This window comes from Oncorhynchus nerka, linkage group LG10 (genome assembly GCF_034236695.1).
Source record: "Oncorhynchus nerka isolate Pitt River linkage group LG10, Oner_Uvic_2.0, whole genome shotgun sequence".
In the NCBI taxonomy this organism is placed as follows: domain Eukaryota; kingdom Metazoa; phylum Chordata; class Actinopteri; order Salmoniformes; family Salmonidae; genus Oncorhynchus; species Oncorhynchus nerka.
In genome coordinates, this window is record NC_088405.1 from 67,928,895 (window position 1) to 67,953,899 (window position 25,005).

At 43.3% G+C, this 25,005-nt stretch overlaps 1 protein-coding gene across 11 annotated transcripts in view; it reads right to left on the reverse strand.

Annotated features, from left to right (window-relative positions):
• Positions 1 to 25,005, reverse strand: part of LOC115135902 (autism susceptibility gene 2 protein-like) — a 483,838-nt gene that overhangs the window by 327,100 nt on the left and 131,733 nt on the right. Inside the window, exon 1 of one of the 11 annotated variants that reach the window (XM_029671089.2) lies at positions 18,197 to 18,665. The exons of the other annotated variants lie outside the window; for them this stretch is intronic. Within the exon in view, the coding sequence (XP_029526949.1) occupies positions 18,197 to 18,244 (48 nt within the window). The 5' untranslated portion in view covers positions 18,245 to 18,665. Of the gene's footprint in view, positions 1 to 18,196; positions 18,666 to 25,005 lie in introns of those variants that run through there. 11 annotated transcript variants of the gene reach the window in all.

Consider the following 25,005-nt stretch of genomic DNA (forward strand, 5'->3'; position numbering starts at 1 on the left):
GCAAAAATCGCTGAAGTTGGAGACTTTTATCTCCCTCACCAACTTCAAACATCTGCTATGTGAGCAGCTAACCGATCGCCACAGCTGTACATAGTCTATCGGTAAATAGCCCACCCAATTTTACCTACCTCATCCCCATACTGTTTATATTTATTTACTTTTCTGCTCTTTTGCACACCAATATCTCTACCTCTACATGACCATCTGATCATTTATCACTCCAGTGTTAATCTGCAAAATTGTAATTATTCGCCTACCTCCTCATGACTTTTGCACACAATGTATAAAGACTCTTTTTTTTTCTACTGTGTTATTGACTTGTTAATTGTTTACTCCATGTGTAACTCTGTGTTGTCTGTTCACACTGCTATGCTTTATCTTGGCCAGGTCACAGTTGCAAATGAGAACTTGTTCTCAACTAGCCTACCTGGTTAAATAAAGGTGAAATAAAATAAAAAATAAAAAATAAAAAAATGTAGCTTTTGTATTTTTATAGAATCAAGGTCTGCTGGGTTGCTCCTTGCTTCTTCTGGGTGAAAAAGTGTGTGTGCATCGGTCTGTCTATTTGTATGTCTACTTAAAATGTATTCCACAGATTGTGATATAAACCCCCCTCCAAAATACACTAATGTACACGGTGCCCAGATTGGCGATGCTGTTCCACATGCCAGATGAGACCGGACTGTAGCCCCTGGCACAGTCACAGTCTGTCTCTTTCAAGGACATACTGCAGCACAGGACCTTAAACTGGCCCCATCTCCACGCCTCACATTCAGTTAACTGCTTGCACACTAGAAGAAAAAACACCAAAGATAAAACGATATACAGTGGGGCAAAAAAAGTATTTAGTCAGCCACCAATTGTGCAAGTTCTCCTACTTAAAAAGATGAGAGAGGCCTGTAATTCTCATCATAGGTACACTTCAACTATGACAGACAAAATTAGAAAAAAAATCCAGAAAATCACATTGTAGGATTTTTTATGAATTTATTTGCAAATTATGGTGGAAAATAAGTATAGATACTGCATTTACAGAGATTAACTTAACCTGTTATTTAGCCAGTTCCGCAGTTTAAATTCCTTACTTGCCTTCATGGGCTTCTGCTGGAATAGAATTGTGTTGAGCTGCAGCACACCATGAATGAGGAGGAGAGGAGGCAGAGAGGACCCTGGAAGGTACTTCAGCTTGTAGCCTGGGGCCAGGCTGGGAACTTTCAAAAGATTCCCCATATAACTCTGATTAAAAAAACACAATGGACATCTAACATCTAACTTTCAGCGCTAATAATTGATGAACACAAAGGTCCTCTTGAATTTTCTACGTGAAAGACGATCTGACATTCTGAGGTTCACTGAATCTGAGCCTCCTCTCACCCACTCTCCCTCCTTCTCTTTCTCTCTCTCTGCCTCCATCTTATCCCTCGCTGTCTCTCTCTCTTTCTCTCTCGTCCTCCCTCCCTTCCTTCCTCAGTCGCTCCTCTCCTCCTGCTCTCCATCCCCTTATAACTTTAGGCTAATTGCAGCAATTTTAGATAATTGTTATTAAAAACAGAAGAGCTGCGCAGCAATGGTGCTTTACGAGTTGAGCTCCCTGGAGGGGAGGTGAGGGAGGAGAGGGAGGACAGGGAGGAGAGGGAGGAGAAGGAGGACAGGGAGGAGAGGGAGGAAAGGGAGGACGGGGGAGAAGAGGGAGAAGAGGGAGGAGAGGGAGGATAGGGAGGAGAGGGAGGACAGGGAGGAGAGGGAGGAGAGGGAGAAGAGGGAGGAGATGGAGGAGAGGGAGAAGAGGGAGGACAGGGAGGAGAGGGAGGACAGGGAGGAGAGGGAGGACAGGGAGGAGAGGGAGGAGAGTGAGGAGAGGGAGGAGAGGGAGGACAGGGAGGAGAGGGAGGAGAGGGAGGAAAGGAAGAAGAGGGAGGATAGGGAGGACAGGGAGGACATGGAGAAGAGGGAGGAGAGTGAGGAGAGGGAGAAGAGGGAGGAGAGGGAGGAGTGGGAGAAGAGGGAGGACAGGGAGGAGAGGGAGGAGATGGAGGAGAGGGAGAAGAGGGAGGAGAGGCCCTGCATCATGATGACTTCAATCAGGCCCTGCAGAATGGACCCAACGCCTTTGTTTTCCTCTCTATATGAATGTGATGCTGCTAGACACACACAACAACACACTCCAGTGCACTTAAGGATGAATACAAGATAGAGAGAAAAAGAGAGAACACAACATCTCTGCTCCTCTCACTTTTCATTTCACTCTATGAGGCATACACGCCTGCAACTAGATACAATACGATACACACACACACACACACACACACACACACACACACACACACACACACACACACACACACACACACACACACACACACACACACACACACACACACACACACACACATTTGTAGATATGGAGAGAGGGCAAGGATCATTTCGTTTTTTCTCTAACATAAAATAAACCAAAAAAAGACCTTCAGACTGCTCCTAGCCAATTATTTTTTGCAATACAGACACGTACACAAACACACAAGGTAGGTCTGTGTACCGTGAGAGGTACCAGTGAACTAACCACTGTGATTAATTAAGTTGTAACCGGATCAATTCAAATTACTGAGCCTTTTTCCGTTCTCATGCTAGGCAGCACAATGCACTGTGTGTGTTTGAGTGTCTGTCTGTCTGCCTGTCTGTCGCACCATGTAACTACTACAGACACATTACAGCACAGCACTCCCTCATTGACTTGGTTATGGTGGGCCAGTCTCTGATCAATACTACTGGGAAACCTGCTGAGGGTTGGAGAGAGAGAGAGAGAGAGAGAGAGAGAGAGAGAGAGAGAGAGAGAGAGAAGCAAAGCATGAGTTGAGACAGAGAGAGGTTTGGTTAAAGAAAGGTTCCGTTATATGAACTGCAATCTGTGAATACTGAGTATGTGGAAATGCACACTAGCACTACAGGCACAATTGAGTCAGAGATTGATCTTGGAGGTGGAATTGGCCTATAGGGAGCTATACATTAGCCTGATCAATCACCAGCACTGTGAAAAAACGACTTTTCCTCTCGTCTAGACTATATGTGTTTCTTCCAGTTACTGATCTCTGTTGGATGGTAATGTTGTCGCTCAGCTGCATCGAATTTCAACAACCTGTCAGGCAGTGTGAGAGCTATGGGCCGGGCGAAATGCTCCCAGCTAATGTATCTGGGAGACCATGAATACTGGATGTCAGCAGTAGAGGGAAATATACCTTATGTGTGTGTGGTGGGGGGGGTTACAGGGTAACACCTCTATATAATATATAACATATAAAAGGTTAACTGTGCAGGAACTGCTCTTTCACAAACGCATAGGATGCATCCCAAATGGCACCATATTCCCTATTTAGTGCACTACTTTTGGCCAGGTCCCATAGTGAATAGGGTGCCACTTCGGATGCAGACATACAGATACAGAATAACTCCATGGAGGGGGGAGAAACCAATCTCCCCAGTCGTATTAACAGCAGAACCCTAAGTGCCCCTGTACTGAGTTCAACCCAGGGAACATAATTTGTTGTCCAACACTTCCTCCTCACTCTCACTCTCCAGTAGAGGACAGGAGAGTCCTGGCAGGTAGTGAAGTTAGCAGGGCTGAATCTAAATCAGCTGACTGATACACATTCACACACACAGAAAACACACACACACACAAGTGCCCACGCATGCCTCCACACACAGAGAGAGAGAACACAGGGTCCTCTACTACACAACATGTCGGCCCCCTCCCTAACCATGCATAATGCATGGGAACATGTAAATACGTTATTCCACGTTGCATGCATTAATGATCACGGGGAGACTCGCTAGCACTCTCAATTAATAAAAGATGTAGCACAGATAAAGGCCGACATCCCGCCTTTCCCCCTCTTGATCCGCCAAGACGCGGTTCATGGCGATTCTTAACCTTATTATGTTTATGCTGCTTGGGGGGGGGTTGAATAATGAATAAGAGAATGAGAATGAAGAAGAGCAGTCTTGTTTCTCAGCTGATATAGGGAGTACACACACCCGGCTATGCCCCCCACCACCACCACAAAAACTCAAACACACAAACATCCCTTCTAGTCCATTGGATCCTGTGAAATGAGTGGTTCACCCCGGTTCATTCCAATACTAGGGTGCATAAAACATAAAACATAAAACATGAAACTACAAACACTTACCCCGGACACATGAGGAGTGAGATACGGAGAGAAAGACACACAGAGAGAAAGAGAGAGAGAGAGCAAGAGAGAGAGAAAGAGAGAGAAAGAGAGAGAACGAGAGAGAGGAAGAGAGAGAGAGAGAGAGAGAGAGAGAGAGAGAGAGAGAGAGAGAGAAAAAGAAAGATGGATATAGATAGAGAGAGAATGGAGGGGAGTGAAAGAGGGAGAGAGAGAGACAGAGGGCCTGGTGGAAAAGTGACAGCTCCTGCTTGTCTTGTCATGTTCTTGTTCCACAGAGAGTGAGGTGTCCAGGAGCCTGTCAATCTGACAGCCGGGAGAGAAGCTCTGAAGATGACAGCTCATCTCGTCTGCTCCATTCATTCTCTTCCTCTATTTCTTCCTTTTGCTCCCGCCCTCTCCTTCCCTTTCCTCTCTCTGTCCCTCTCTCTCCCCTCACTCCCTCTCTCTCTTTTTCTCCCCCCTTGATCTGTCATTCCCGCTCTCTCCCTCTCTCCGTCTTCCTCGCTCGCTCTTTTCCTCGCTCACACGTGCCGCAAACTACAATGTGACCTTTCGCAGCCTCAGCAGCTGCCATTCTTTCTCCGCTCACCATCCAAACAAAAGAGAGAGAGAGAAAGAAGGAAAGAAAAGCAGGCCGTCCCCTGCGGGTGACTGCTATGGTTCCAGCTGAGCGTAATCACTGTTTATTAGGCTGGCCCTGTCATGTGGAAGGGGCCACAGCCACATATTAAAGTGATTAGACAATTAGGGCCATTATGGTATTACACTGCCCAATGTCATGGAGATCACACATTACACTGTGCTGTGGAGGGAGAGAGAGAGGAGGAATGAGGAAGAAGAGAAACTCCACCACCAGCATTTCAACGGCTTTAAGCCAGCAGAACATGTGCTTAATGATGTCAGCCAGACCCTTGTGCACTGTTGCCCTATTTAGAACCCCCCCACCCGGTTCACATTAACACAAAGGGGTATTGGGGAATAGCTAAGGAGAGCAGAGATCTAACAAGGGTATGATAGAAAACTAATTAACAATAGCCCAAGTACTCGTTTTTAAAACTAACTAAACACCGACTCAGATTCCATATTTTCATATGTTTGAATTAAATGAACAGCAGGCAGAGATTTGTATCCACATGATCAGCAGTGGGTCCGTTATCCCGGCTAAATAATCCAGGCCATATGCATTGTGATCTGAGGCTGCAAAACAGTCCCATAAAAAATAACTATCTCCATCAACAGGTAATAGTGGATTCTATACCTTCAAAGACTCTGCTTTCTACTTTCATCCTGACCCAATAATAAGGGAAAAAACAGCACACTCAGTAACCATAGAAAGAACAGGACAGACACCAGAATGTCTGTATGAGTAAAGGTGCTAACTAAAACAACAAACTAATGAATACTAGAGACAAACTGCTTGTCTCTCTCTCAGGCTGACAGTGCCACGGGGATTATGGGATGTTTCAATGACATCAACATGTAAGAGGAGAGGGCAGGGGAGGGAAGGAAGGAAAAGGGGGGAGGAGGGAAGGAAAGGAGAGGTAGCAGCATCTGGAGGGAGCGTTCACAGCACCCAGACGGACGACGGTCCGTTTCCTCCACCGTTCCACAGAGAGAGAGGAAAGAAAAAAAAGAAAAGGGAAATCTGTTTCCTGTCATCTCCCATCTTGTCAGTCTCTGTTCAGACATCTTGCATCTCCTCCACCAGCTGTTTAATGGCCAAGCTGACAGATGGCTCCCCTGCTTTGATATATTGCTCTCTCTCTCTCTCTCTCTCTCTCTCTCTCTCTCTCTCTCTCTCTCACTCACTCTCTCTCTCTCTCTCTGAAAGGTTTAGGGGTTACTTCTGACTTTGTTGCAGTCTATGAACATGATTAAGTTGGCATCATGCATGATAAGCAACTTGATGCAATCTTAAGCAAGAATGTCATTCTTCTTAGGACCTTCTTGAAGGAAAGCAGTTATGCATGGATATATCTGTGTGTGTGTGACTGAAGTATAGGATAGTTCTTCCGGACAATGCTAGCATAGCCAGCTATTGCCAGACAGTTACACAAGTTTTCATTCAGACAAAAAGTGATTGTGAGCCCTCCCTACCCTAACAGTCTGAGAGCATGTGATCTATCCTCACACTGATCTGCAGCATTCTGAGTGCGAGGTGACCCTGTGTGTGTGTGTGTGTGTGTGTGTGTGTGTGTGTGTGTGTGTGTGTATGTCCGCGCATGCTTGCTTACCAATGTGTGTTTTCTGAGACTACAGAGGGCTCATTGAGTCTGGGTACAAGGGTCTGCCCATGCAGGGTCAGAAGGCAGCTAAACTATGGGAACCATCCCAGTGCTCAGTCAGGGAGAAACCGGAGCTGAGCTTAGCCCAGGACCCAGCAGCAGACAGCCAGCGGACCAGGCATTCCAAAGGGAATTTCACTGTAATGATCTTCAAAACCGGGACCTTTTGAAAAGACGGAACGGAGTACTCCCTCTCTACCTGGCATACACCTTCACTACAGCGGGCACAACCATTTAAAACATTTTATATCAGGTTTAAGGGTGAAAGCATTGGTCCAAAAAGGGCTGAATAAAGCAATTGTTCTATGATTTGAAACAGTCACATAAGGACAGCACACATTAATTTATATAGATATGGACTATACATGTGCAGATTAGTGGTCATGAAAGGATAGGTGTAGCAGGCCGTGTTAGAGGGACTGGCCATTCCTGGTTGGCTGGACTGGCTGTCAATCACCCTGCCATTCTCTCTAAGCCCGTGTCTCTGTTGGCTGCACTGAGGATCCAGCCACTCTCGGCTCTGTCATTACTCAGTAATCCACATTCAGCCCATCCACTCTCCACTAGAAACAGAATGAGAGAGAGAGACTAGAGAGTGTCAGTCAGTGTCCTGGTACAGCACGGCCGTTCTGTTGTAATGTTGTTTCTGTTGAAACGTTCCTTCCATAGCAGTGGGGGCAGTGTTGTAGCTTGGTTCTGTGATCTGATCTATAGGCTTATTCAACTATTCCTCAAAGTAGCTTATTCTGCATTGATAACCAAATCTCAGCGACTGTTCAAACAGTAAACCAACCAAAAAATGTATTTTGTTTAGAAGTAATAACTAGTGATTCCAGGCTATTGTGAAATGGCAGAACCTGCTGCAGAACTAGCTGCAGAACTAGCTAGTCATGTGCTTTGTTCTCTGTGACCAAAACATGATGACATTCTATTTTTAGCTGACATGGGAATGAATACACAAGCAGCATATCAAACTAGGATAATGTTTTAGGTTACACCGGCAAGTATAAGAATATTTATTTTTATTATAAATCTAATTATTTCACTGTTTTTAGCCAGGCGAAAGCCAGCTAGCCAGGCTGCCAGCTAGTTACTACTAGCAAGGGAAGGTGAATCTTCCTTGCTTTCACAAAATGAAATTACAAAACAAAAACCGCTGTTGCCCAGTTGTGAAGTAGGACCGGTGAGGATATCATGTTCACAAAAAGTGTTCGCTGCTCCAAAAATCCCATTCCACCCACACGCCCACATAGATCAACAGAGTGAAGCTTATAGGAACCTATAACACGCCCACATAGATCAACAGAGTGAAGCTTATAGGAACCTATAACACGCCCACATAGATCAACAGAGTGAAGCTTATAGGAACCTATAACACGCCCACATAGATCAACAGAGTGAAGCTTATAGGAACCTATAACAGGCCCACATAGATCAACAGAGTGAAGCTTATAGGAACCTATAACACGCCCACATAGATCAACAGAGTGAAGCTTATAGGAACCTATAACAGGCCCACAGAGACATTTCAATCCTGTAATGGCTACTGAGATTAAAAGCTATGCAGTATGAATTTGATAGCAGATATTGTCCAATACTGACAACGCTAATCAGTCACAATAACATAAAATAACATAGAATAACAATTATCTGATGATGGAGCTTGGTTGAACACTACTGAAGGGATCTACTGTAAGTTACCATCCTCAACCTATTTTTAGCACTTCATTAGAAAAATGAATAAAAAACTAAATCCTTAAATCCAGTTCGCTCAACTGTAAAAAAAAAAAAAGAAAGAAAAAAAGAGCTTATGTTATCAGTAATGTGGCCTATTGTTTGACAGATGTTTCTAGGCGATGTGCAATGCTTCCTCACTGTGTGCTGCACCGTACAGACTTTGAAACATCTGCACCACTCTGGGTTAACAGTAATCCCCTTGGCTAGCTGCATGGCAATTCCGCAGTAACAGAAATACGCTGATACTCCGATTTTTCACTTTACAATGTATGCCAAACAAAAACCATTGATTTCAATGGGGTCAGAAGTTCTGTAAGCCTCTTACCACTTCTTCTGCTTTTAAGCATAAATCAGTTAAACTTGGCAAAACGTCTCCAAGAAACTCTCATTAAACTCTGCCGAGAGTGGACTGGCTGGGATAAAAGCTTCATGAAGATAAACATATTCATTATTTGAGGAGAAGACAATGTTGTGTATGTTAAGGGGTGGGGGGGGGGGGGGGGGGGGGGGGGGGGGGGGTTGTACATGTTGGCTAATGAGTTGTACAGCAGAGAATGGCCCAGAAACAGTACCAGTTGTAATGGAGGGGTTGCATTCTTGAAGAGTATAGTTCAATTCTGAATGCTACATAAAATACAATAAAATTGTATTGGTCTCATCCACATACTTTGCAGATGTTATCACGGGTGTAGTGAAATGCTTAGGTTCCTAGCTCCAACGGTGCAGTAATACAAAACAATACACGTAAATACCCCCCCCCCAAATTTAAGAAAGCAATTAAGAAATATATAAATATTAGAAAGACCAATGTCAAAGTCCGGAACATAAATATATATGTATATGATGGTGTGTGTATACATTATGGACAGTGCATTAATAGAAAAGGTGTGTACTGCAGTAGATACAGTGCTTTCAGAAAGTGACTTATTCCACATTTTGTTATGTTACCGCATAAATTCAAAATGGATTAAAAAAAATAAAAAACATTCTCAACCATCTACACACAATAGCCAATAATGAAAAAGTGAAAACATGTTTTTAGAAATGTTATCACATTTATTGAAAAATAAATACATAAATATCTAATTTACTTAAGCATTCACACCCTTGAGTCAATACATTTTAGAATCACATTTGGCAGCAATTGCAGCTGTGAGTCTTTTTGAGCAAGCCTCTAAGAGCTTTGCACACCTGGATTGTACAATATTTGCAAATTATTATTTAAATAATTATTCAAATTCTCTGTCAAATTGGTTGCTGAACATTGCTAAACAACCATTTTCAGGACTTTCATGCAGATTTAAGTCAAAACTATAACTCGGCCACTCAGGAACATTAGCTGTCTTCTTGGTAAGCAACTCAAGTGTATATTTGGCCTTGTGTTTTAGGTTATTGTCCTGCATCTCCCAGTGTCTGTTGGAAAGCAGACTGAACCAGGTTTTCCTCTAAGATTTTGCCTGTGCTTAGCTCTATTCCGTTGCTTTTTATCCTAAAAAAATCCCTAGCCCTTGCCGATGACAAGGTGCAGACAACACCGTGCTTGACAATATGAAGAGTGGTATCAGTGATGAGTTGTGCTGGATTTGCCCCAAACATAACGCTTCGTATTCAGGACTTTGCCACATTTCTTTGTTTTACTTTAGTGCCTTATTACAAACAGGATGCATGTTTTGGAATATTTTTAATTCTGTACAGGCTTCCTTATTTTCACTCTGTCAATTAGGTTAGTGTTGTGGAGTAACTACAATGTTATCTGAAACTGTTTTAAAGTCACCATTGGCCTCACGGTTTCCTTGCTCTCCGGCAACTGAGTTAGGAAGGATGCCTGTATCTTTGTAGTGACTGAGTGTATTGATACTGCATCCAAAATGTAATTAATAACTTCACCATGCTTAAAGGGATATTCAATGTCTACTTAAAAAAAATAATGTTGAATTTATTTTTTACCTATATACCAATAGGTGCCCTTCTTTACGAAGCATTGGAAAACCTCCCTGGTCTTTGTGGTTGAATCTGTGTTGGAAATCACTGCTCGACTGAGGGACCTTACAGATGATTGTATGTGTGGGGTAAAGAGATGAGGTAGTTCAAAAATCATGTTAAAAACTATAGTCCATGCAACTTATTATGTGACTTGTTAATCAAATTTGTACTCCTGAACATATTTAGGATTGCCGTAAGAAAGAGTTGAATGCTTATTGTCACGCCCTGACCTTAGAGAGCTTTTTATGTCTCTATTTTGGTTTGGTCAGGGTGTGATTTGGGTGGGCATTCTATGTTCTTTTTTTGTTTTTGTATTTCTTTGTTTTGGCCGGGTATGGTTCTCAATCAGGGACAGCTGTTTATCGTTGTCTCTGATCGGGAACCATACTTAGGTAGCTTTTTCCCACATGTGTTTGTGGGTAGTTATTTTCTGGTTAGTGTTTTTTGCACCTGACAGGACTGTTTCGGTTTCGTTTATTCTCTTTGTTATTTTGTTACAGTGTTCAGTTTAAATAAAAAGCATGAACACTTACCACGCTGCGCTTTGGTCCGATTATTCCTCATCTGACGACGACACCCGTTACACTTATTGACTCAAGACATTTCAGATTATCATTTTTAATTCATTTGTAAAAATGTCTAAAAACAGAATTCCACTTTGACATTAAAGGAATTGTGTGTAGGCTAGTGACACATTATTTTAATTGAATCCATTTTAAATTCAGGCTGTAACAAAATGTATAAAAAGTCAAGGGGTGCGAATACTCTCTGAGCCATGACTATACAGTATACATAGGGGGCCCTGGGTGGTGCAGCGTTCAAAACCACCTGGGATTCGATGCCGGCTGTGTCACAACCGACCATGAGCAGGAGCCCCATAGGACGGTGCACAATTGGCCCAGCGCCATCTGGTATAGGGGAAGGTTTGGCCGGTGGGGCTTTCCTTTGCTCATCGTGCTCTAGCGACTACTTGTGAAAGGGCCGGGCACCTAAAAGCTGTCGACAGTTGAACTATGTTTCCTCTGACACATTGGTCCGTCTGACATGATAAGAAGTAGGTGGCCAGGCGGGTCATATTTCGGAGGACGCATGACTCGACCTTTGCCTCTCCCGAGCCCATTGAGAAGTCACAGAGCTGAGGGAAGGGAGAAAATGTGGTAAAAAAAATATGCTTTTGGCCATATCACCCTGAACACGCCTGTTCAGACCTGGTCAGACCTGTTCAGACCTGGTAAGCTCAAAATGCAGTATATACAGTACATATAAAGTGGGTAAATGACTATGCACATAGGGCAACAGGTGCAGGGTTGAGTTCCGGGTTGGTAGACGGCTATGAACAGGGGTAAAGTTCAAGGCAGGGTACCGTGCAGAGGCTGGCTAGTGGTGACTATTAAACATGGCTGATGGCCTGGAGAAAGAAGCTGTTTTTCAGTCTCTCGGTCCCAGCTTTGATGCACCTGTACTGTCTCCACCTCCTAGATGGTAGCGGGGTGAACAGGCCGTGATCTTCTTTGCATTCCTGTGAGACCGGGTGGTGTAGATGTCCTGGAGGACAAGCAGTGTGCCCCACGGTGAGGCGTTGGGCTGACCACACCACCCTCCGGAGAGCCCTGCGGTTGCGGACGGTGTAGTTTCCGTATCAGGCAGTGAAGCAGCCCGACAGGATGCTCTCAATGGTGCATCTGTAGAAGTTCAGAAGTGTCTTAGGGGATAAGACAAATGTATTCAGCCTCCTGAGGTTGAAGAGGCGCTGTTTCGCTGTTGCGCCTTCTTCACCACACTGTCTGTGTGGATGGACCATTTCAGGTTGTCAGTGATGTGCACGCCAAGGAACTTGAAGCTTTTCCCAATCTCCACTGTGGCCCCAGATAGGGGAATTCTCCCTCTGCTGTCTCCTGAAGTCCACGATCAGCTCCTTCTTTTTGTTGACATTGAGAGAGAGGTTATTTTCTTGGCACTACTCTGCCAGGGCACTCACCTCCTTCCTGTAGGCTGTCTTGTCGTTGTGTTGTCTGCCAACTTGATGATTGAGTTAGAGACGTGCATGGCCAAGCAGTCATGGGTGAACCGGGAGTACAGAAGGGGGCTGAGCACGCACACTTGTGGGGCCTCCGTGTTGAGGATCAGCATAGCGGAGGTGTTGTTGCCTACCTTCACCACCTAGGGTCAGCCCGTCAGGAAATCCAGGACCAAGTTGTACAGCGTGGGGTTCAGACCCAGGGCTCTGAGCTTAGTGATGAGCTTGGAGGGCACTATGATGTTGAAGGCTAAGGAGGTACTGGAGTTAGATGATAGATCACAGACTTGGAAAAATAAAGAAGTCAATCATTCAAGATCTTCTCTTTCACTGCTTATACTTCAATTGTCAGTATAAACCTGAGATCCAGTGAGCTAGTACCTACTATGTCTCTTCATAATGGAGGACAATGTTCACCCATAAATCCAACCCACACCCCACTTAGCGGTTGCTTTTGTCATTATAGTCATTTTGATGCTCTACCTCCCTGTATTCTCCAACCATCTAACACAGCCTGTCACACTGGCAGTAAACACAGAGGAGGATAAACAAAACACATTCCCTGTAATTATCCATATTCAAGTTGGAACCATCATATTGCAGGGTTTTCTCAGGTAGTTTAAAGCATTTTCCTCATCCATGAAACAGCTCAGGGATGTGATTACACATAGAGAGTGAGGGGGAGGGAGGGAGGAAGGGAGAGAGGGATAAGAGCTGTAATAAAGATGAAATTAGATAAACCAAATCAAATCAAATCAAATTTATTTATATAGCCTTCGTACATCTGCTGATATCTCAAAGTGCTGTACAGAAACCCAACCTAAAACCCCAAACAGCAAGCAATGCAGGTGTAGAAGCACGGTGGCTAGGAAAAACTCCCTAGAAAGGCCAAAACCTAGGAAGAAACCTAGAGAGGAACCAGGCTATGTGGGGTGGCCAGTCCCCTTCTGGCTGTGCCGGGTGGAGATTATAACAGAACATGGCCAAGATGTTCAAATGTTCATAAATGACCAGCATGGTCGAATAATAATAAGGCAGAACAGTTGAAACTGGAGCAGCAGCACAGTCAGGTGGAAGTTGAAACTGGAGCAGCAGCATGGCCAGGTGGACTGGGGACAGCAAGGAGTCATCATGTCAGGTAGTCCTGGGGCATGGTCCTAGGGCTCAGGTCAGTTGAAACTGGAACAGCAGTTAAATAAAGCAAGCTCCAAACAACGAACATCATCCAACCAAGGCCAGCTATAATATCCTTTGGTGTAAATAAAGACAGCACTAACAAAAGTGATCGTTCCTAACTTGACATTATGTGACAACCTCTCTCATTATGTTTTTAATAGGGCTGTCAGAAACATTTTAATAATTAATCAAATTCATGGCATTAGTTTTTTTTAAAAATGCCATTAGTTCAGTAGTACATTTTTTATTTCAAATATGGCACTTAAGAAAGCTTTTTCCATTTAAAAAGCAGTGTATTGAGTTACAGGCACTCTATGATTAGATTGTAAAGGACAGAAACACAAAATCGTGTTTTACGAGCAATTTTCATCATAAACCACACAGATGTCACTGTAACATCCAGCTATTAAAGCTCCCAATGTTTCAGTAGTCGTATGAATGTTCTTGAAGATTAACACTTGAGCACAACACACACACACACACACACACACACACACACACACACACACACACACACACACACACAGCTTTTAGTATTGTTAAAGCTTCAGGCATTCTAAAGAACAAAGAGCTTATAAACTTGTCCAACAATGTTATGAAAACACTATAACCATCTGTACTGTTCAGATAACTTTACTCATATAGGCCTACACATTCTCCCTCCTTCCCACACCCTCTCTCTCTCTCACTGGGTGAGTATGTTTTTGCATGGCCCGTTGCCCCAGGTGGGCAGAGTTTGCACATTTTAGGCCTTTCCTGATGTTATCAGGTTGCTAGCTAGCCCGCAACATGCGCATAAATCTGTGGCAGAAATAAAAACCATAGCCCTGGTAATATTGGGCATAACTTTTACAAGATTTTGGCTAGAGGCATGCTGTCTTGTAAAGATGTTTCATGTAAAGGCGCAAGCATTGACTGTAGGTGTGTTCCGTGTTGTGTTCTGCGCTTAAAAGGGTCAGTGCGGAAACATGTGTGCTTAAAAAGTTTTGTGGAGACACAATAAAAACTTTAACAGATGAGAGAGAGGGAGAGGGAGAGAGAGAGAGAAAGGGAGAAAGAGAGAGAGAGAGAGGCCTCCTCTCTCCATGCTCCTACTATTTACACATGGCCCTGTGTGTGTAACACTGAATTAGCCCAGTGTGAGTGAGTCCAAGGGACTGGTGCTCACTGCTCACCTTCTGTGGGCCCTGGCTGGCAACAACAGCTCAAAGACACACACAGAGAAAGAGAGGACAAAGAGCCCACACAGAGAATAGAGCTACAGTAGTCTCCTTCCTTCCTTCCACTGCGCGGAATGTAACCCACCTCCCACCCCTCCTCCATCCCCCCTTTCTCCTCTATCCACCCTCCTCCTCTCTCCAGGACCTGAGCCCACACACAGGGGTAGTAATTACCCACTCCCCAGTCTGAGTGACCCCTCAGCTCTACAGCCAGGAGCTAGCCCACCCCACCTCCCCGGCTCCCCTCGTCTCACGGCCATCTCATTCACTCAGCCCCCCCTCAGCACTGCAGTCAACAGCTAACCCGCCTTCAGTCTCTCCGTCCCTGTCTCACTCACCCACCCACTCACGTCAGAGTCCGGGAAAGGAAAACAGGCAGTCAGTCAAACTACAGAGCTGCTGAACCTGCTTGTTTAAGGTCACTTCCTATTCACATACCGCTGAGAGGCCAGTTGTCAATCAAACAGGCATTTGGAAAGCACAGCCAAGAGCAGCAAAGGCAAAAGTAATTTATCCAACAGTCAATGCATGCTGACACACACACACACACACACACACACACACACACACACACACACACACACACACACACACACACACACACACACACACACACACACACACACACACACACACACACACACACACACGCACACACACAGAGTACAGTTTAAAGAGAGTAAAAACACAGGGTAAAAGGAAGACAAAAATATTGTACAGGCTGTCGAAATGGTCTAATATTTCAGATCTATATACTGAAATGCGATACGATAGTGAGCTAAATAAGACATTTCCACAATTCAATGAGTCCAGCGATCTGTCAAACCATGATTTCCTTTTCCCTACACTTCATAAGATTTTTGATACATATCAGTACATGAGCCTGAGCATCTCATCTCTTTCCGTCTCGGTTCATGGTATTTCACCCTCTTTCCTTAATCAACTGTGAAGTGAAAATGTTCACACTTTATATTTTCTGATTCTGGAGCGGCAGGGTAGCCTAGTGGTTAGAGCGTTGGACTAGTAACCGGAAGGTTGCAAGTTCAAACCCCCGAGCTGACAAGGTACAAATCTGTCATTCTGCCCCCACAGGCAGTTAACCCACTGTTCCTAGGCTGTCATTGAAAATAAGAATTTGTTCTTAACTGACTTGCCTGGTTAAATAAAGGTAAAATAAAAAATAAATTAAAAAAATTCTAATGGAAGGATGGCTGGTAGAGTGGAAATGAATGAATGAATGAGTAGCTAGCTGCACTCTTATGCTTCCACTGTTCCACCCGGCTAGCGCGGCTCGATGCAGTCATCCGGTTGTCATGGTTCCCTTAACTCGTCTCCAGCGTAGCGCACACAAAGTCTGTGTAGCGTAGCCAAAGATTTTTTATAACTAACTCAAGATAGACCAGAGCCTGTTGATGGGAGTAAATTAATCATAGTGGGCAGAACAGGCAAAGAGATGGGCAGAGCCAAGCACGAGCTAGTGAGATCCTATTGGCGCATTCTAGCATATATTTGCATATTCCCATTAGGGAACGCCTATTCCGTGAAGTGCGCATGTGCAATAACTCATTTTGCCATTGCACTCCTTCTAAACAATGCAATTTGTAAAAACTTTGGCAAAGGGTAAAGTCTACAGAACACAGTCCACTCTGTTAGCAACAGATTCTAGTTCTGGAAACAGAAAACTTTATGGAGATCAAATATTTCATTGATGAGAAAATGTGCAGAATGTCGGCCAAAATCCATCTCCTCCCACTGCCAGCCACTGAGTTTCCTCTCATCACCATATTTGGTAGTGAGTGGAAACGCCAAACGAATGCTGCACACTTATACATCAGGTGAAATTGATGTTCTATCTGTGTTCTATCTGTGGCGTAGTGCTAAGGGTTGTAATAATAATAATAAATAATAATATATGCCATTTAGCAGACACTTTAATCCAAAACAATTTACAGTCATGCTTGTGTAGCGGACATTAATTGATTTTTGTCACGTGATTAGGTAGCGCCACCTGCGAACTTCAAAACCTGTGTCTGCCCTCAGCCCAAAAGGGGATTTCTTCTTAGTCTAATGGTCTAAGATGTTGGATGCTCCCGTGGGAGACCCAGGTTCATATCCTGTGTGTTACACATGCATAGACTTTATATACGGTTGGTTCCGGGAATCAAACCCAATACACTGGCGTTGCAACCGCCACCAACTGAGGAACAGTTGCACTTTGAGATTGTTTTTCAATGAAAAGCGCATTATAATTCAATGCAGTATTATTATTATTATTACAGAGGACCATGATGACAGGAGATGACTGCGGTGGTGGTCACCAGGCCATTACTACACAAGCAGACATGACATCCTTCTCCATGCAGGTCAGAGCAGACACAAAATGGCAGCTGTGTAGCATGCAGAAACAGAGCCCTCAGGTGTCAACAGATGCTCCCATGAGGCCACTTGGCACGGCTTCACTTTTTTGAACCACTATTTTGAGTCAGACTACAACAGCACATAGGCATCATACTCTGTGTGTAAGTTAGTCTGTGTATAAAACTCTCTTCCTAACTCTCAAGTACTGGTCCTTCAAGCAGGATAAAAACAGTACCAGTACATTAAAACATCCGCTAAAAGTTCAGAGTACAAATGTGAACCTACACAAGCAGCACAATCCCAGGACTTTGTTCAGGTAAGGAGATGATGCTCCAGCCACACAGACACCTGACACAACTCAGAGAACCTGACCGCCTGGTTTCCTTCGCAGGAAAATGTTGACGGATGTCTGTCTGCCTGCCTGACTCACTGACTGTCTGGCTGTCTATCTGTCTGTTTGTCTGGCCAGGCGGCAGGTTGCTTGACAAAGTGCTGGGCCCTGGCTCGGGTCTTGGTTTCTACAAGAGAACTCTATACACACACACAGCACCCTCTTTACACATGCAGTAACCCCATCCATAAGCACACCTTCTGCCAGGTCCATCTCATTAGCCTGAGTGTGGAGAGGGGATGGTACAGTATCACTCGTCAGCATTAATACTTCAACACCTTGCCCCCCCCCACAGGAGAGGGTCGAGCCCTAGCTGTAGCTGTGACAGATTGAAACGGAATGAAAGTGGGATCCATAGGAATAAATACATGTCAATCTATGTACAGCTATGTACACATGATGGTAAATATCTCAAGACAAAATTCCCATGGTCAAAATGATATAAACCATATTCCTATTTAGCCCTACTTTCAAATGGATGGACATGTGTTGAACTCTGCATTTAAAAACCCACACAGCCATGAGAGAGACATGGAAAAAGGATAGAATATTCATGGTCTCAAAATACTGGTAAGACATGATGTTCAATAATGTATGAGCAACTTAAAAATATAACTGTCTCCTGGGGTGCAAAAGCAGGATTGTCAGCAACAACAAATCGATGCCAGCGTTTTGATAAGTGTGCGAGACATCCCATTAGAGACATATGTTATGGATAGATGCTGAAGGTCAGAAGCTAAGGCTATGTTCCAAATGGGCTATTTTCCCTATATAGTGCACAGCTTTTGGACAGACACCAATAGCAAGTCAAAGCAGAAACCAACAGCTCATTGATTTACCTTTTCGTTGTATTTGAACTTGACATAGAACCAACTGGACTTGATCATCCTGCCTCCGTCTGCTGTCTCTGGCTGACTCAGTGTGCCGACGGTAAGGGAACAAGTTAAGTCTTTTCCTAAAGGAATCAAAAACAGTAACAGCAACCCGCCAAAAGGTCCCACAGCTAGAAGACAGCCAAAACACTGTTTTCTTCTTTCTCCTGCTTCTGTTGTTCTTTATCCTCTCTGCTTGCTCCTGGTTCTGTTGTTCTTTATCCTCTCTGTTTGCTCCTGGTTCTGTTGTTCTTTATCCTCTCTGTTTGCTCCTGGTTCTGTTGTTCTTTATCCTCTCTGTTTGCTCCTGGTTCTGTTGTTCTTTATCCTCTCTGTTTGCTCCTGGTTCTGTTGTTCTTTATCCTCTCTGCTTGCTCTTGGTTCTGTTGTTCTTTATCCTCTCTGTTTGCTCCTGGTTCTGTTGTTCTTTATCCTCTCTGCTTGCTCCTGGTTCTGTTGTTCTTCATCCTCTCTGTTTGCTCCTGGTTCTGTTGTTCTTTATCCTCTCTGTTTGCTCCTGGTTCTGTTGTTCTTTATCCTCTCTGTTTGCTCCTGGTTCTGTTGTTCTTTATCCTCTCTGTTTGCTCCTGGTTCTGTTGTTCTTTATCCTCTCTGTTTGCTCCTGGTTCTGTTGTTCTTTATCCTCTCTGTTTGCTCCTGGTTCTGTTGTTCTTTATCCTCTCTGCTTGCTCTTGGTTCTGTTGTTCTTTATCCTCTCTGTTTGCTCCTGGTTCTGTTGTTCTTTATCCTCTCTGCTTGCTCCTGGTTCTGTTGTTCTTGATCCTCTCTGCTTGCTCCTGGTTCTGTTGTTCTTTATCCTCTCTGTTTGCTCCTGGTTCTGTTGTTCTTTATCCTCTCTGTTTGCTCCTGGTTCTGTTGTTCTTGATCCTCTCTGCTTGCTCTTGGTTCTGTTGTTCTTTATCCTCTCTGTTTGCTCCTGGTTCTGTTGTTCTTTATCCTCTCTGCTTGCTCCTGGTGCTGTTGTTCTTGATCCTCTCTGCTTGCTCCTGGTTCTGTTGTTCTTTATCCTCTCTGTTTGCTCCTGGTTCTGTTGTTCTTTATCCTCTCTGCTTGCTCCTGGTTCTGTTGTTCTTGATCCTCTCTGCTTGCTCCTGGTTCTCTCTCTCACTCCCACTTTCTCTGTCCCTCTCTTCTACCCTCTTTGCTTCCTCCCTTCTCTCTCAACCTTTCTCTCCCTGGCGTAGTGTGTGTGTGGTGTGTGTGTGTGGCGTAGCTGGCTTGGCAGTCTGACAGCAGCTCTCCTCAAATGGACTTTAGCTGTGTGTTCATCCCTATTGGCATATGACAGTAAGAAGGGTGTTCTGTCCTCTTGTTGTCCTCGTCCTCGGCTCTGACTACACACACTACTGCAGTAACCTCCTCCTCTCTGCTCACTGCCCAACCCATTTTCTCTCGTTTGCCTCTCTCTCTCCTCCCGCTTTGTCTCTCTCTCTCTCTCGCTATCTCTCTTTTATTCCTCCCCTTTAATCAACATATTTGTTCTCTCTCCTTGGCTCTCTCTGTTATGCCCTGTGTATAGAGCTCTTTCTCATTTAACCCCTTTTTTAAAACATTGCTTTAGTTGCTGTTCTCTTCTTATAGAGGAAGCCCTTTGTGATTTCTCCATAGATCTCTAGCAGTGTATTTGACATTTGCTTCACCACTGGACTTTGATTCAACAGACTTGTTCTTAAAAAAAGGTATTAAAAGTGCTTTACTATCCAGTATGCCATCTTCAAACACCGTATAAACATTCACTCAGTTGGTTATGACATCCCAGTCCCCTTAGTCTTGTCTGTACTGTATGAGGAAGAGTACAATAAGTCTAAAAATGACCACATACACACAGCTCAGATTGGGCCAGCGGGCCACCCTGCCTGTGTTTACATTCTGTCACTCTCCCTAGTAGCACATCAGGTTAGGATAACTCACACACAGCTTCTTGTGTATATAATTATGTCATCTGGGACAGCTGTGTGAAGTACCTGCCAGCTATAATAGGGTCCTTTATCCCAGGAGAATTATCCACATTTGGCAACACAACCTGAAACAGTAACAACTCTGTTGGAAGGCAATCCATGTGTCACTACACAGAAATAGTGTATGTATCTACAAACAATATTAATGAGATGCACCATAATACCAAAAGCTTGAGTTGAGTTATTATCCAAGGAGAAGCTGAGAGGCCGTCTTTCGGGACAAGCTAGGACGCATTGCAGTGAAAGAGAGTACAATATTTGAAAGCTGTTTGAAGTTCACAGTTATAAAAGCCAAATATAACTTGTAATGCTGTAAAGAAAAGGTTAACAATGTTTTATATATGATAAAGCAATAAGCACACTCAGACCCCAAAATGTGGGTTCACTTGGGACAATAGCCTCTGCAAAAACAAACAAAGAAAACAGTTGAGTACCATACGGTATGGGTTCTGTTTCCAGGCCTACGCAGTAAACTCTTGTCAGATGGGCTTAGGTCATCACTGGGGATGTTCTAAACACAGGGGGGTATACCCCCGGACCCTCGGGCTGTGTTGGCTCCTCATGCATAGTGACAGTCCTCGCTGCCTGCCTACCCGCTCCCTTCCCACAGACACATGCACACGCTTGGCTATGCGCCCCGCGGCCAGCACTGTGCTTGAATCACCAGAGAAGAAAAAAACACACAGCAGCCATTCCATCCACAGACTGGTGTGCCTTAGCAAGAAAATAGGGCACGATGCACAATACACAGAGTACACAGCTCTAAAACAGGACATAGAGAAAGAGAAAAAAGAGAATGGAGTGTGCTTTAAGTCTGCGTTAGTCTGTATTAGTGTGTGTTAGTCTGTGTTACTCTGTATTAGTCTGTATTCGTGTGTATTATTCTGGTTAGTGTGTATTAGTGTGTGTTAGTCTGCATTAGTCTGTAATAGTGTGTGTTAGTCTGTATTAGTCTGTATTAGTGTGTGCTAGTCAGTTAGTTTGTGCTAGTCTGTGTTAATCTGTATTAGTCTGTATTAGTGTGTGTTAGTCTGTGTTAGTCTGTATTAGTGTGTGTTAGCATGTATTAGTGTGCGTTAGTCAATTAGTCTGTGTTAGACTGTATTAGTCTGTGTTAGTCTGTATTATTGTGTGTTAGTCTGTATTCATGTGTGTTAGTCTGTATTAGTGTGTGTTAGTCTGTATTAGTGTGTGTTAGTCTGTATTAGTGTGTGTTAGCCTGTATTAGTGTGTGTTAGTCTGTTTTCGTGTGTGTTAGTCTGTATTAGTTGTGTTAGTCAGTTAGTCTGCGTTTGTCTGTATTGGTCTGTGTGAGTCTGTATTAGTGTGTGTTAGTCTGTATTCATGTGTGTTAGTCTGTGTTAGTCTGTTACTGTGTGTTAGTCTGTGTTAGTCTGTTAGTGTATCAGTGTTAGTATGTTAGTGTGTGTTAGTCTGTTTGTGTGTGTTAGTCTGTTTGTGTGTGTTAGTCTGTAGGTGTGTGTTAGTCTGTGTTAGTCTGTTAGTGTATCAGTGTTAGTCTGTTAGTGTGTGTTAGTCTGTTTGTGTATCAGTGTTAGTCTGTTAGTGTGTGATAGTCTGTGTTAGTCTGTGTTAATCTGTATTAGTCTGATTTAGTGTGTATTATTCTGTGTTGGTGTGTTTTAGTGTGTCTTAGTCTGTGTTAGTCTGCATTAGTCTGTAATAGTGTGTGTTAGTCTGTGTTAATCTTTATAAGTCTGTATTAGTGAGTATTATTCTGTGTTAGTGTGTTTTAGTGTGTATTAGTCTGTAGTAGGGTGTGTTAGTCTTCATTAGTCTGTAATAATGTGTGTTAGTTTGTATTAGTGTGTGCTAGTCTGTGTTGATCTGTGTTAGTCTGTACTAGTGTCTGTTAGTCTGTGTTAGTCTGTTAGTGTATCAGTGTTAGTCTGTTAGTGTGTGTTAGTCTGTGTTAGTCTGTTAGTGTGTGATAGCCTGTATTCGTGTGTGTTAGTGTGTGTTCGTCTGTATTAGTGTGTGTTAGCCTGTATTAGTGTGTGTTAGTCTGTATTTGTGTGTGTTAGTCTGTGTTAGTGTGTTTTAGTCTGTATTAGTGTGTGTTAGTCAGTTAGTGTGTGTTAGTCTGTAGGTGTGTGTTAGACTGTGTTAATCTGTATTAGTCTGATTTAGTGTGTATTATTCTGTGTGAGTCTGTATTTGTGTGTGTTAGTGTGTGTTAGTCTGTTAGTGTATCAGTGTTAGTCTGTTAGTGTGTGTTAGTCTGTTAGTGTGTGATAGTCTGTGTTAGTGTGTGTTAGTCTGTGTTAATCTGTATTAGTCTGATTTAGTGTGTATTATTCTGTGTTAGTGTGTTTTAGTGTGTGTTAGTCTGTGTTAGTCTGTAGTAGTGTGTGTTAGTCTGTATTAGTCTATAATAGTGTGTGTTAGTCTGTGTTAATCTATATACGTCTGTATTAGTGTGTATTATTCTGTGTTAGTGTGTATTAGTGTGTGTTAGTCTGTGTTAGTCTGTAGTAGTGTGTGTTAGTCTGTATTAGTCTGTAAGAGTGTGTGTTAGTCTGCATTAGTGTGTGTTAGCCTGTGTTAGTCTTCATTAGTCTGTAATAGTGTGTGTTAGTTTGTTTTAGTGTGTGCTAGTCTGTGTTTATCTGTGTTAGTCTGTACTAGTGTGTGTTAGTCTGTTAGTGTATCAGTGTTAGTGTGTGTTAGTCTGTGTTAGTCTGTTAGTGTGTGTTAGTCTGTTAGTGTGTGTTAGTCTGTTAGTCTGTATTAGTCTGTTAGTGTGTGTTAGTCTGTTAGTGTGTGTGTTAATCTGTTTTAGTCTGTTAGTGTGTGTGTTAGTCTGTTAGTGTGTGTTTTAGTCTGTTTTAGTATGTCAGTGTGTGTTAGTCTGTCTTAGTCTGGTAGCGTATGCTAGTCTGTGTTAGTCTGTTTGTGTGTGTTAGTGTGTGTTAGTCTGTGTTAGTGTGTGTTAGTCTGTGTTAATCTGTATTAGTCTGTATTAGTGTGTATTATTCTGTGTTAGTGTGTTTTAGTGTGTGTTAGTCTGCATTAGTATGTAATAGTGTGTGTTAGTCTGTATTAGTCTGTTTTAGTGTGTGCTAGTCAGTTAGTTTGTGCTAGTCTGTGTTAATCTGTATTAGTCTGTACTAGTGTGTGTTAGTCTGTATTAGTCTGTGTTAGTCTTTATTAGTGTGTGTTAGCCTGTATTTGTGTGTTTTAGTGTGTGTTAGTCTGTTAGTGTGTGATAGTCTGTGTTAGTGTGAGTTAGTGTATCAGTGTTAGTCTGTTAGTGTGTGTTAGTGTGTGTTAGTCTGTTAGTGTGTGATAGACTGTGTTAGTCTGGTAGTTTGTGTTAATCTGTGTTAGCCTGTATTAGTCTGTGTTAGTCTATTAGTGTATCAGTGTTAGTCTGTTAGTGTGTGATAGTCTGTGTTAGTCTGTGTTAGCCTGTATTAGTCTGTGTTAGTGTGTGTTAGTCTGTTAGTATATCAGTGTTAGTCTGTTAGTGTGTGATAATCTGTGTTAGTCTGTGTTAGCCTGTATTAGTCTGTGTTAGTGTGTGTTAGTCTGTTAGTATATCAGTGTTAGTGTGTGTTAGTCTGTTAGTGTATCAGTGTTAGTCTGTTAGTGTGTGATAGTCTGTGTTAGTGTGTGTTAGTCTGAGTCTGTGTTAGTCTGTTTGTGTATCAGTGTTAGTCTGTTAGTGTGTGTTAGTCTGAGTTAGTCTGTTAGTATATCAGTATTAGTCTGTGTTAGTCTGGTAGTGTGTGTTAGTCTGTAATAGTGTGTGTTAGTCTGGTTGTGTGTGTTAGTCTGTGATAGTGTGTGTTAGTCTGGTAGTGTGTGTTAGTCTGTGTTAGTTTGTGTTAGTCTGGTAGTGCGTGTTAGTCTGTGTTAGTCTGTTTTGTGTATCAGTGTGAGTCTGTTAGTGTGTGTTAGTCTCTGTTAGTATATCAGTGTTAGTCTGTGTTAGTCTGGTAGTGTGTGTTAGTCTGTAATAGTGTGTGTTAGTCTGGTAGTGTGTGTTAGTCTGTGTTAGTCTGGTAGTGCGTGTTAGTCTGTGTTAGTCTGGTAGTGCGTGTTAGTCTGTGTTAGTCTGGTAGTGCGTGTTAGTCTGTGTTAGTCTGTTAGTGTGTGTTAGTCTGTGTTAGTCTGGTAGTGTATCGATGTTAGTGCGTGTGAGGATAATGAGAATTTGCTGTAGTGATCAAAAGGTTATCTACAGCCGCTTTTGGAATCTTAGTTTAGCAATTAAACACAGCATCCAAAAAGATCATATCATTAAAATTGAATTTAATAGAGTAGAATCATGCTAGGAAGAACAGAACATTGTTCATGCATGGCTCAATACACTGCACACTACAGTGCACTGCTGCCTGATAGGGTATGATTTGAGCTAATGCTGCTGCCTTGCTCCACTTTCTGAGAACAGTCTAAACCTTGTAGGATCATGTGATTCAATGCTATGAGTTTTCTTTCTCATCCGTTCCCTGTTAAATACCTTCATCCCACAGAGCCCAACAGAGGAGCCTTACAGACGAGCTGCTTAGAAGGCTGAGAGAGAAGGCCCCAGGCTGCCTGCCTGACTATACAGACGCTTCCCTGCAGGAGGCAAACAATCTCCTGGGTGGAGAAAGGGACGTGTGTTTGTGCATGTGTAGGCTTCCCCAGTCCCTACACCCTGAGCTGGCGCACTGAGCTTGCTAACAGGAGGATAGAGAGGGTGAGTGTCGCAGCAGCCCTTCTCTCTTCTCCTTTCTCAGCTATACCAGCCCAGATGTTCCAGTGTCCTCCTCTACAGCTCCAATGTTC